The 12,909-nt window shown below is 35.2% G+C and overlaps 1 protein-coding gene across 5 annotated transcripts in view; it reads right to left on the minus strand.

Moving 5' to 3' along the window:
- Nucleotides 1–148: 148 nt before the first annotated feature.
- LOC116853220 (N-acetylgalactosaminyltransferase 7) overlaps nt 149–12,909 on the minus strand; it is a 23,535-nt gene continuing 10,774 nt past the window's right edge. The window contains exons 8-11 of one of the 5 annotated variants that reach the window (XM_032834167.1): nt 8,126–8,347; nt 7,752–7,850; nt 2,639–2,764; nt 151–892 (exon numbers count right to left, since the gene is read on the minus strand). In XM_032834167.1, coding sequence (XP_032690058.1) covers nt 752–892; nt 2,639–2,764; nt 7,752–7,850; nt 8,126–8,347 — 588 coding nt within the window. In that variant the 3' untranslated portion in view covers nt 151–751. The other 4 variants (XM_032834168.1, XM_032834169.1, XM_032834170.1 and 1 more) reach the window with 4 other exon arrangements.

Here is a 12,909-nt window from a genome sequence, read left to right on the forward strand (position 1 = left end):
ATATTGCGGAACTAAATATTTATTACATATATATATGTAAAAATCGATTTTTATTTATTTCGTGAATAAATATTAATGTATCACTTATATTTATAACATACATCTTACTACTGCGGATGATCATATTTCACTACTTTGACCTTTTATATCTTGGGAAATATTGACTTTTGGGACTTGGTGCAATGATAACTTTTTATCAGCATGGCGAAAACTATAACATAGTGAAATTTCAGCCAATTTGACCGAAAACTATTTTCCATAGGTTTTGTGCGGGGTCCTTTGAAAATGACAGATTAAATCTAAATAATTCTTATAAAAAATTGTTTAGAGATTAGTGAACAAAATCAATTTGTTTGTTACAATTTGTTTGTTACAAATCTGTTTGTTACAAACAGTTGAGTAGGATTAGATATATTAGTTCAACAAATATTAGTTATTAAACAAATTATTTTAGAACTTAACTCGAAAACAAAGTTAAATCTTTATTTATGCTTATATGAACCTCTTTCTTGTTTTTTTAAATCTATCCTTGAAGTGAATAAATTTTATGTTATATCACCTATGTATGTGTGTACACATACATATATCTAATTACTGAACTTGCAATGCACGATAAAAAGTACACTTTTTGTGAATTTGTGCATAATTTGTTAAATAATAATTTACAAATTTCGATAATGAAGTAATAATTTATAAATTTCAATAATAAAATAATTTAAAAGTTCCATGAAGTTCGAATCTTTTTTCCATATTACCATCGTGGATGTATTTGATGAAAACTCCATTGCTGGTACGTATTGTTGATGTCACACGGCATTAGAGATAATTGTTGGGTTTGGGGATGAAGTGCCATGCATTTTTTGTGTACTCTGTGTAATAGAGTCTTTGTTTTCTACAAACATGATAAATAACAATAAAATATATTAATATTTATATAAATTATTAACATATACAAGTAACATACAGAGAAGTCGCGGTAGTAAGTCAAACTGAAAAAAATTCTTCTAAAATTCTTCATTTTGCAAACAACCACATAAAATTCTAAGTTATTAATTGAAGAAGATTCGTGAATAATTACGCGCCATATGATAAATGAATTGTGATGGCGACGTCTGCCGCTTTATGCTTATATATTAGGTCAAACAAAAAAGTCCTCTACCATTTTCCGAATGATCATATAGGTGTTTAATTATTAATTAAAAAAAATAATGCATTAACACGCTTAGCTTGTTATTATTAACATTATTAATGCATTATTAGTACACCAAACTTCTTTGATTAATAACTTTGATTAATAACTCAAAATTTTACGTGATTGCTTGCAAAATAATAAAGGAATTTTTTGTTCAGTTTAACCTAATCTACCTGTATATGGCAGCTCATCTGTGAGTTACCGGACACTTTGTATAATGACAATATATAATTAACCTTTACACTGTAAAGAAGGTCAAATTGACCCCAGCATTTTTTTAAATTCCTTGTATCTCTTAGACCAGGACTCGGAACAGTTAGCCAATTTCGGCCGATTCTCGGGAGCTACACCTTCTATCTCTCCCTTGCCGCATAGCGGCTCACGCAAGTGACGATCGCGGCCAGTCGCGGCTCTAAGCTTAGAGGCACGACCGTCACTTGTGCGGCCCGCTGCGTGGCAAGGGGGAGATAGAAGGCGTAGCTCCCGAGAATCGGCCGAAATTGACAAACTGTTCCGAGTCCTGTCTTAAACCAATGAGTTTCAAACTATTGGTCCTATCTGTAAAAAATTATATTAAGTAGAGATCGTTGCTTGTACATGGCGGTATTATACCTGCGTCTCTGTATACTGAAACGCGACATGGTTAAAGTTGTCCGTGGGCCTGTGATCCCCTTGCACTTTGTGCAAGTGTAAAAATATTTTTCGTGCAAGTAAATATTTTTTTATAAAATTTGTTTTTACTTATTTTATGAAAATATATGAATAATTATATAAGATATATATGAAGAATATAAGAATATAAATGTAGACCTAACTTTTAAATACAGCATATTTCTCGCTATACACGTGTTTTCACAAAGTTAATTATTATTTTATTTTTTCACGTATTTTATCTAAACTATCTATTTTTGTATACTGACACAATTTTGTACACAAAATAAATAGTGCAAAGTAAAGAAAAAAATTTTTATCCTCAAATCCTGACCTTGATATTTTAAAATTTGCAACAATTTATGTTGCAAACTTAAGCCTAAACTTAAGCACTTAATCGTTATTATTAATATTAAATTCATTAATTTTTTCATGAAAGTCTGATCACTAAATATTAATTTCCCATTATGGATATTTTGCTCTATGATAATTTTTTCAAATAATAATTAAAATTTTTTATCATAACAGTATATTTTTCGCTTTTCATTTCATATGTTTGCAAAAATAATATATTTAAACAAACTATTGTACAATGTTTCTATTTAGATTTCAATTTGGAATGTTTAAAGATATTAGTGAATTTTTTCAGATTTTTTCAGAGACTTTTACCCGCTCAAAAACGAGTGGGGTCAATCTGACCCCCGTTTACAGTATGAGGTTGCAAAAAAAAAACTTTTACAGGATAAGGGTTAATATAATCGTCTGAAAACTTTTTGTGAAACAGTAAAAGCTTACTTCGTCATATTGCCATGGACCATCTGCAGTTCCTAGACGACAAAATGCATATTTTACACCTTGACCATCGGCTTCAACGCATCTTTCACCAACACCTAATTGACCCTTTGCATTCAGCCTCATAAGCTGGTTATAAAAAATGTAAAATCAAATATAACATTTAATACTAAACACGAAAGTATACCATATACAAGGTGTCCCAGACTCTCTTTTCCACATTAAATGGGAATGTAGGACGGGTTGAAATAAACATAAAAGTCCTATATCGTTTTGCAATACTCGCAATAATAGTTAAGATATTAATTAAAAAAGATTGGTGAATGATCACGCGCGATATGATAGATGAGCTGCAGTGGCGCCGTCTGCCGTTCTATATTTATATATTAAATCAAACTGAACAAAAAAGTCCTCTACTCAACTACTAGCGAGCATGCAGTTTTTGGAAACATTTTCGCAATCGAGAAAAACTCGTATTAACAAACTTGAAAAAACAAAAAAATTTTTATTTTGTACAATTTGAGGATACTACAATATAATGTCAAAGTTTCAAATTGCTGTGTTATTTTCCTATAAAAAAAATTCCTGAAAATCAGTAAAATTTGTCGATAAGAAAATAGAATGTCTCCTTAACCTCTTAGGTACGGCTGGATTTTCTACAGAGCTGTACGGCAAAATTTGACGCAGACTGCGCGTAAATAATGCAACATTGCGATTTATGTCTGGTAATGCTTTTCACTACGCAAGTATTGGGTTGTCCGGAAAGTCCGTGCGGATTTCTCAATAGATGGCGTTCAAAGGCAAATTCGAGGAAGTTATTTTAATGCGATGTGTTAGATGCGTTGATATTTTGATAAATGATACTGCGACGCATATTTAGTAATATTAGTTATCACAAACAAAGAAAGACATTCCTCTTGGCATCAGTTTGAAGATGGAAGGAAATAACGTGTTTTTTCGATCCATTATGCTTTTTTATTTTCATAAAGGCAAGAACAACAAGGCGACACAAACTCGAAAAAAAATATGTGCCGTGTACGGAAAGGACGCTATAAACAAATGCATGTGCCAGAAGTGGTTTGCTAAATTTCGTTCAGGAGAAATAAATATTAAAGATGCTTCTGATCGGCCAGTTATCACGGATGTCAACCAAATAACAGTTTTAATCGATTTTGATCGGCGAATCATAGTTCGGGAGATCGCAACAAGGTTAAAAATCGGCAAGTCAACTATTTCCGAACATTTAAGCAAATTTCAAATGATAAAGAAGTTCGATGTTTGGGTGCCGCACGAGTTAACTGGAAAACATCGTATTGATCGCATTTCCATCAACGATTTGCTATACAAACGCAACAAATACGATCTATTTTTGAAACAAATCGTAACAGGCGACGAGAAATGGATTATTTATAACAACGTCGAGCGGAAAAGGTGAAGCAAGCGAGGTGAACCGGCATTAACCACTTCGAAGCCCGGTTTATATCCGAAGAAGGTTATGCTCTGCATTCGGTGGCATTGGAAGGGAACAGTATACTATGAGTTACCAGACAACCAAACGATCAATTCGGAAAAATACTGTTTGCAGTTGGATCAATTAAAGATAGAAATCGGCAAAAAGTGTCCGGAATTAATTAATAGGAAGGGCGTCGTTTTTTATCATGATTATGCCAGACCTCATACAAGTTTGCAGACTCGGCAATAATTATTGGAGTTTGGCTGGGATGTTTTGCCTCACCCACCGTATTTCCCCGATATTGCACCCTCTGATTATCATTTATTTCGGTCGCTGCAAAACTCCCTTAATGGTTTGAACTTTGCTTCTTTGGAACGCCTTTTTTACTTGGACAGCTTCTTCGCCGAAAAAAACCAGGACTTCTACCAGAGAGGAATTATGAAATTACCCGAAAGATGGAAAGTATTGTGCAAAATAATGGTGCATACGTTACAGATTAAAATTATTTTTGACTAAAACAATTTGTCATTACAATTTTGCTTGAAAATCCGCACGGACTTTCCCGACAACCCAATACATCAGAATACAGTTTTAGGTGAATAAATTATAAATTATTAGGAATAAAAATGAGCCACAATATTGGCGTATAGTACCTAAGAAGTTAAAGCTGAAGTTCCATGGCATGTATTTTATGCGTACCGCGTAACCAATAAATTGCGACGTTTAGTATTTCTGTTGGAACTTCTAAAAGAAAGATGTAATTGGTTACGCGGTTACGCGTTACGCAAAAATACGTGCCTCCTAAGAGTGGATTCCTGAGGTAATTTGAATAAAAAAATTCTAAAATATCGAGGCTTTAATACTTTTCAAATTATAAACGATTAAAGTTGATCAACTATACTGGCTAAAGTATGCGCACTCAGGTACGGTACAATACAAAGTGGTACAAGTGCATGCATATCTCATCCCTTTTTCAAATATTGATACGGAAATTCTATACATAAAATAATGGTTGTAATAATAATCTGCCTTTTCCATCATTTAAATAAACATATCGCAAATAATAACAGTTTCGTCAAAATGTTATGAATAAAATATAACACAATATATTTATGCGAAGCAATAACTTGTCACACATTTGACGTTTCTTTCGGAGATTTACAACTAATTTTATATCTTATATAAATTCTCATTTATGTGTATGCACCTGTACCATTGTGTGTTGTACCGTAACTGAGCGTGCGCATTTTAGCCAATATAATTGGTCAATCTTTAAACTTTAATCGTTTACAATTTGAAAAGTATCATAGCTTCGACATGTTTAGTATTTTTTTCTTCGAATTACCTTAGGAATCTGTTCTTCAGAGATAATGCAGTAATGACGGGACACCCTGTACAATATTACTATTATACTATATACGCACGCACGCACGCACGCACGCACGCACGCACGCACGCACGCACGCTCATTTCCTCACCACCTAGCGGTAGATAGCACGGTGTGTTTTTTTTTTATAGTGGTATCTCCAGTAGGCCTAATCCACTCTCATTATTTAATGAAAAAATTGCTCGAAGTGTCGTCCGTTCTACTGTAGGCAGAGTTCGGCTCTTTGAACAATATTGCGCGTTGCATGATGCGCCATTTCCGGCATAATAGTACCGAAGGTACAATAGCTGCACGTACCTCGTTTTCTCTACTATTACGTCGATGTTCAACTAGACTTTTTATATGACCCCATACAAAAAATCTAGCACGTTTAAGTCTGGCGACCGTGCCAAGTGATTGGGCCACCACGACCCATCCCCTTATCAATATAACGTGCGTCTAATATATCGCGTACTTGTCGAGAGAAGTGCGCTGGAGCTCCGTCGTGCTGAAAAATCAGCTGCGCCCGTGTGCGAAGAGGCACATCGGCGAGGAGTACCGGCAACTCCGTCTCTAAAAAGTTAGCGTATATTTCGCCATTTAAACGCGGTGGCAAAAAATACGGACCAATCTAGAAATTATCGACGAAAATGTATAGATTTAGTGGCGAAAGAAAAGTTTTTTATTTTTATCATTCACACATATCACTTGATCCGCGATTATTCCCGCCCATACGTTGATAGACTATCGATTCTGAAACGCACCTTCGCGGACGACGTGAGGATTTTCTTCGTCCCAATGTAAAAAATTACGCGTATTAAATACGCCGTTTGGCGTAAAAGTCGCCTCGTCGGTCCACAAAATATGGTACGCGGTTTATCACGTTTTACGTGTGAACGGATTGCACCCGTACCATTATCAGCGTGTGCAACAGCTGGTGCCAGGAGATGCACAACAAAGAATTAATTTTTGTGAAAGTATTGTGATTATTGATTTTTTATATTCGCAGTATTTTTATTGAATTGTAACCGTCGGCCGTCGGCAAAACACGCAGGTTTTCTCGCGCAATACCATCGAGATTTGTCTTTCACGGACCGTATTTTGTGGACGGACGAGGCGACTTTTACGCCAAACGGCGTATTTAATACGTAATTTTTTACATTGGGACGAAGAAAATCTTCACGTCGTCCGCGAAGGTGCGTTTCAGAATCGATGGTCTATCAACGTATGGGCGGGAATGATCGCGGATCAAGTGGTATGTGTGAGTGTTAAAAATAAAAAACTTTTCTTTCGCCACTAAATCTAAACATTTTCGTCGATAATTTCTAGATTGGTCCGTATTTTTTGCCACCGCGTTTAAATGGCGAAATATACGCTAACTTTTTAGAGACGGAGTTGCCGGTACTCCTCGCCGATGTGCCTCTTCGCACACGGGCGCAGCTGATTTTTCAGCACGACGGAGCTCCTGCGCATTTCTCTCGACAAGTACGCGATATATTAGACGCACGTTATACTGATAAGGGGATGGGTCGTGGTGGCCCAATCACTCATCGTCTGGCCGGCACGGTTGCCAGACTTAAACGTGCTAGATTTTTTGTATGGGGTCATATAAAAAATCTAGTTGAACATCGACGTAATAGTAGAGAAAACGAGGTACGTGCAGCTATTGTACCTTCGGTACTATTATGCCAAAAATGGCGCATCGTGCAATGCGCAATATTGTTCAAAGAGCCGAACTCTGCCTACAGTAGAACGGACGACACTTCGAGCAATTTTTGCATTAAATAATGAGAGTGGATTAGGCCTACTGGAGATACCACTATAAAAAAAAACACACCGTGCTATCTACCGCTAGGTGGTGAGGAAATGATAGCGCTTTATTATTTTTTTCCTATGTAAACCCGGAGAGTCACGTGAATCTGTCACGGAGGATAATAATTTTTCGGCGCGCGGCCGCATGCTACGTGTCGCTTGTTACTCCGCCTCGAAATCAGCTGTTTATTTATCGTTGCTAAGAGGTAAGCCATTTCTTTCACACACAGAGCCTGCCCTACCGCTTCTCGTACGCTGATTCGTTTATACATTTTCATTAATTACAGAGTAAATATTTAGAAAATTTCAAAATGGTATATAACTTTTATGATTATTTTGACCTGTTCTACCTGTACACGGCGGCTGCTCAATCAGTTACCAGACACTGTGTGTGTGTGTGTGTGTGTGTGTGTGTGCGTGGCGCGTGTGTGTGTGTGTGTGTATCGTAACATAATAAAATATATAAAAAAATATTTGTGAGTTACCTGATTGTTTCCAAATCCGTGGCAGTGAGAAGTAGCCATAAGACTTGGAGGTGCATGACCCATAGTATCTAGACAAGATCCAGTTGCCACATTTCTCAGCTAAAGGAATATTGATGTTTAAATAGAACAAGAAGTAATTAATATAGATATTTTGTCGTATGTAAAACTGTTAGAGATTATTATCCTAAAAATAAATTAAATAATTTAAATTTTGCACAAAAATCCGCAGTAGCTCTTATTAGTTATTCCATACCTTAACTGATTAGATATCTGATAGTTTAACTATAATATACTTCGTTTGTAAATAGATTAATTAACGCAACTTACAGGAGTGATATTAATTTACTCAGTCAGTCATATTTTGTCAAGCTCACCTCTCCCCAGTGAATATTCGGTGGCAATTCCGGAAATTTGTCTAGCACATCGTATGCTATATTATCCATGTACCACTGGAAGTTTTTACATTTTTTTCGTTCTTTAAAAATTAACTGTTCAGATATATCGCCGTGATCGAGGAAGCGAGCCAAAGGTTCTCTGGTATAAAAAAATTCTTTGTGCTTTTCATCAAACCACGTTTCTATAACTCGTTTGTAATTCTGTAAAAGAGAATTGGTTAATTATATCTAACTCAGCAATATTATCTCTTAATCAACAATTATTTACATACATGCATACACATACACACACATGCGCATGCAGATTATTCAAATTATTATTATTCGAAACAATTTCCTATTCCTAAAATGTCATATATTTGAATGAATTCTGAGACGATATTTCCTTTTACAAAATGTTATTCAATATTTAGTTTCTAAGTTATAAAAATAAATAGTTTGCTTACTATAGATTACATACAAAAGGTAGTTAAAGACAACAACTAACTCACCGTCAGACGCAAGCACTTACATAGGGACACCTGGCGATTAGCTGATTAATACATGTAATATACACATATAATATTCATACATATTATGTTTATAATTTCTATTGATAATCGTCGATAATCGAAACAATAAATAAAATGTTTTAAATACAGTTAAAACATTAACAGTAGAATACAGTTAAAACATTAATTGTTAATGTTAAGGATAAAATATTCGTTTATGTGTTATTCGATTTGCCTTCTTCTTTCTAATTGGAAAATAAACTTTGGAAATATGTGTGAAAAATGAAGTGTTACCTAACGATTAGCTAACCGCACTAGGCATTTCACATAAGCGTCTGTTTGACAGCGTTTAACGCGTTACTTGTAACTCCGATGCCTTTACGTTTTCTAACGATCGTTACTTTTTTCTGATTGTAATAGTAACGATAACACCGTTACATTTTTACAATTACGATAACGAATTTAATTGTCACTTTTATTGTTACTTTAGTTGTTTTTATTCAATAGATAATGCGCTAATAGCGTGTATTTGGTATTCTTGATTGGATAAAAATACCTCAATATTTATTGGAAGACAGTACATAGTTTTATCTTATTCTGCATGTAAAAAGATTGTTGGTGTAAAGTCGGATTTTGTAATTTAGCTTTATTTATAAATTTTTACTTAGTTCTTTTGTAAGAAACTATGGAACAAATGTGTACATATTACACTAGCATATACTTATCATTAAATAAAAAATTTTTAAAGCCAGATTGCACAATCTGACTCTGTACCAACTTGGTAAATAAATTTTATGTGAAGAATAATAAAAAAAATAAGAAGATAGAATCAAGCTCATAAAGAAATATTAGTTCTCCGAGGCTGGATTACAGTTTTGTATAGTTTGATAAACTGGATACATTAAAAATAATAATTTAAACTTAAAAACAATAATTTCAATTTAAAATCTATCATTTTTAAAATCAATTTTAAAATCAATCGCATATTTTATTTTAGTATTATAAAAAAGTAATGAAAAAGTAACGAACACCGTTACTTTTTTAGTAACGGTAACGAGTTATTTTTTAATATTAGTTACGAGTAACAGTAACGAATTACTTTTTACGAACAGTAACGGTAACAGTAACTTTTTTGAAGTAACATTTCCAACTCTGCCAGTTTCCAACTTTCCGATTTATAACTGATTTATTTACAACTTTTCGATTTATTTTTATAATTCAAAAACACTAGTTTTGGATAACGTTTTGCAAAAGAAAAAAAATTGTGATAAATGTTTAGATAAACTTACCCACCTTCAATCATCTTCATCTCGAAATATGTTATAAAGGATGCAATTCTGAGCAAGTTTTTCTAATGCAATTATATGACGGTCGTTTATAGTTTCCGAGATACTAATAAAAAAAGTGCCTGTCTCTAGTGTGATTGGGAGGCTACGTCGGACCGGGGGAGGAACACAGTTCTTTGTGCTTAAGCTCAAAGTTATAAACAAAAGAATCGCAAATATGGTGTAGTTTTTTCACACTGTATACATGAAATGTATATCTTAGAAATTTTATGAAAAAAGATATATCTTAGAGTGAAAACTTCTCACAAAAAAAAGATTATCGTTTTTTCTGACCGGTGCAGGGAGTTTGGGGGGCGTACTCCCCAATCACACGGCTAAAAACAGGCATTTTCCTAGCCTACAAATTCGATGTTTTTCTATATACGGTGTTCAAAAATTACATTTTATGCAAATTCTTTTGTTAATAACTTTTTAACGAACAACGAGCGATGGCTAAAATCTTCTCAAGGTTACTCAGGAAGTTAATCTCTATAACATATATCAAGATCAAGGCAATTGGAGCTGATACCCCTAAACTGCAATTTTACCGTTCATTTAAATATTTACCAAAATCGTCTTAGAATTCTTTCAAGATAATGACATTTCAAGGATTAGAAATTGTTTTGAATCACGTTGTATTATATATACACAAACAGAATGTCTGATGCAAGACATGCCAATACACGAGTGTGCATATAAAACAAGCTATCTTGAATAAAAAGTCCTCTATCATTTTTTAAATCACCATATAAAATTTCCAGATATTAATACAAGAGGATTAGCAAATCAGTACACGTGATGCTGTAGAACGAGCTCTATAAATGCGAATTCCTCGAAAATGATTGAGACTTGCGACTGTTTCTTAACAACTTGCACATATATCGAGAAACAATTATCTCCGTATCACTCGCATTCTCACTTCGTCTTCAATTGTCAACTGATAGTCACCGTTGCTAAGAGAGTGGTATCTCAATGATTTTCGACGAGTTAGCGTCTAAGAAACTCGTCCCACAACGTCAAGCGTATTGATTCGCCAAATTTTTTTTTTATTAATATCTCGAAATTTTACTTAGTTGTATAAAAAACGACAGAAGTCTTTTTGCTTAAATTGGCGTGTTCTATCTGCACATACTCATTGGCGTGTCGTGTCAGATACCTTATATGTATGTGTATAAGATGGTATTGATACATTATACAGAGAGTCTCAGACCTCCATGATGACCCTTTGTGAAAACGTAGAAACGGATTGAGGTGAGCAAGAAGGTCCTGTGCCGTTTTACGATATTCGCAATACTAGTCGAGATATTAATTAAAAAAGATTGGTGAATGATCACGCGCAATATGGTAGATGAGCTGCAGTGCCGCCGTCTACTGTTGTTTACTTATACATTAAGTCAAACTGAACAAAAAAGTCCTTTACCATTTTATAAATGACCACATAGATTTTTAATAAAAGAAAACTGTCTATACTTATACCGCTGTGCTCCTACATCTCGCCTCGACACGGTGCGCCAAGATGTAGGAGCGCAACGATATAAGAATAGGCAGTGGTGCGTTGTTTTACAATCGCCACGCGCGACATCCGCGCGCTATATTATTGGGCTGCGCTGTGACTCAAGCGGTCCGTCCTCTACCATTCAGCACACGCTTTTCTTTAATCATTCACAATTAATTACTCGACTATTATTACGAATTTCGCAAAACGATATAGGACTTTTATGTTCACATCAATCCATTCTACGTCTCCACTAAATGCCCGGAGGAGAGTATGGTGTGTGTGTGTGTGTGTGTGTGTGTGTAACAAAGAAAACAAAAATTTTAAAAAAATATATCTTTATTTCTCAACATAGTCCCCTTTTAGCTCGATACACTTTTCCCAGCGATGTTCAATAGCTTCGATACCATGTTTATAGTGAGAACCATCGAGTTCCTCAAAATAGCCATCAACCGCAGACTCCACCTCTTCATTGTTAGCAAATCTTTTACCACCAAGCCATTTTTTCAAGTTTGGAAATAGATAATAATCTGAGGGGGCTAAATTTGGTGAATAGGGTGCGTGAGAAAGCAATTCGAACTTTAACTCATTGATTTTGGCCATCGCAATAACGGACGTGTGAGTCGGCGCATTGTCATGATAAAACAACACTTTCTTTTTCGCCAAATGCAGACGTTTTTTCTTGATTTCATCACTCAAACGCTGCAATAAGTACGCATAATACTCGCCGTTGATTGTTTTTCCTTTTTGAAGATAATCAATGAAAATTATCCCAAGCACATCCCAAAAAACTGACGCCATAACCTTGCCAGCCGATGGAGTTGTCTTCGCCTTTTTCGGAGCCGATTCTCCCCTTTCAGTCCATTGTTTCGACTGTTCTTTCGTCTCAGGTGTGAAATGATGAACCCATGTTTCATCCATGGTTATGAATCGACGCAAAAACTCGGCCTTATTACTGCGAAACATCGCCAAACACTCGATTGAAACATCCTCACGACGCTGTTTTTGTTCAATTGTGAGCAAACGCGGCACCCATCGTGCGCACAGCTTTTTCATGTCCAAATTTTCAGTCAATATGCGATGTACAGCACTTTTTGATATGCCTACCATGTCAGCTAACTCGCGCACTTTCAGTCGACGGTCATCCAATACCATTTTGTGGATTTTCGTCACCATTTCTGGCGTGGTCACCTCATTTGGTCGACCACTGCGATGTTCGTCTTGGCAGCTCTTACGGCCTCTTTTAAACTCTGCCACCCAATATTTTATTGTTGTAAACGAGGGAGCAGACTCCCCCAGAGTAGAATCTAGCTCAGTTTTGATATTGGTTGGACTGAGACCTTTCAAATGAAAATATTGTATCACATAACGATGACCAATTTTCTCCATGTTTACAAATGTACTGAGAGCGTTCACTATTGATGGCTGCCAAACTAATACTAAACAACGTAG

This window comes from Odontomachus brunneus, unplaced genomic scaffold (genome assembly GCF_010583005.1).
Source record: "Odontomachus brunneus isolate Ranch 3 - 2012 unplaced genomic scaffold, Obru_v1 Obru_scaffold_289, whole genome shotgun sequence".
NCBI classification, from domain to species: domain Eukaryota; kingdom Metazoa; phylum Arthropoda; class Insecta; order Hymenoptera; family Formicidae; genus Odontomachus; species Odontomachus brunneus.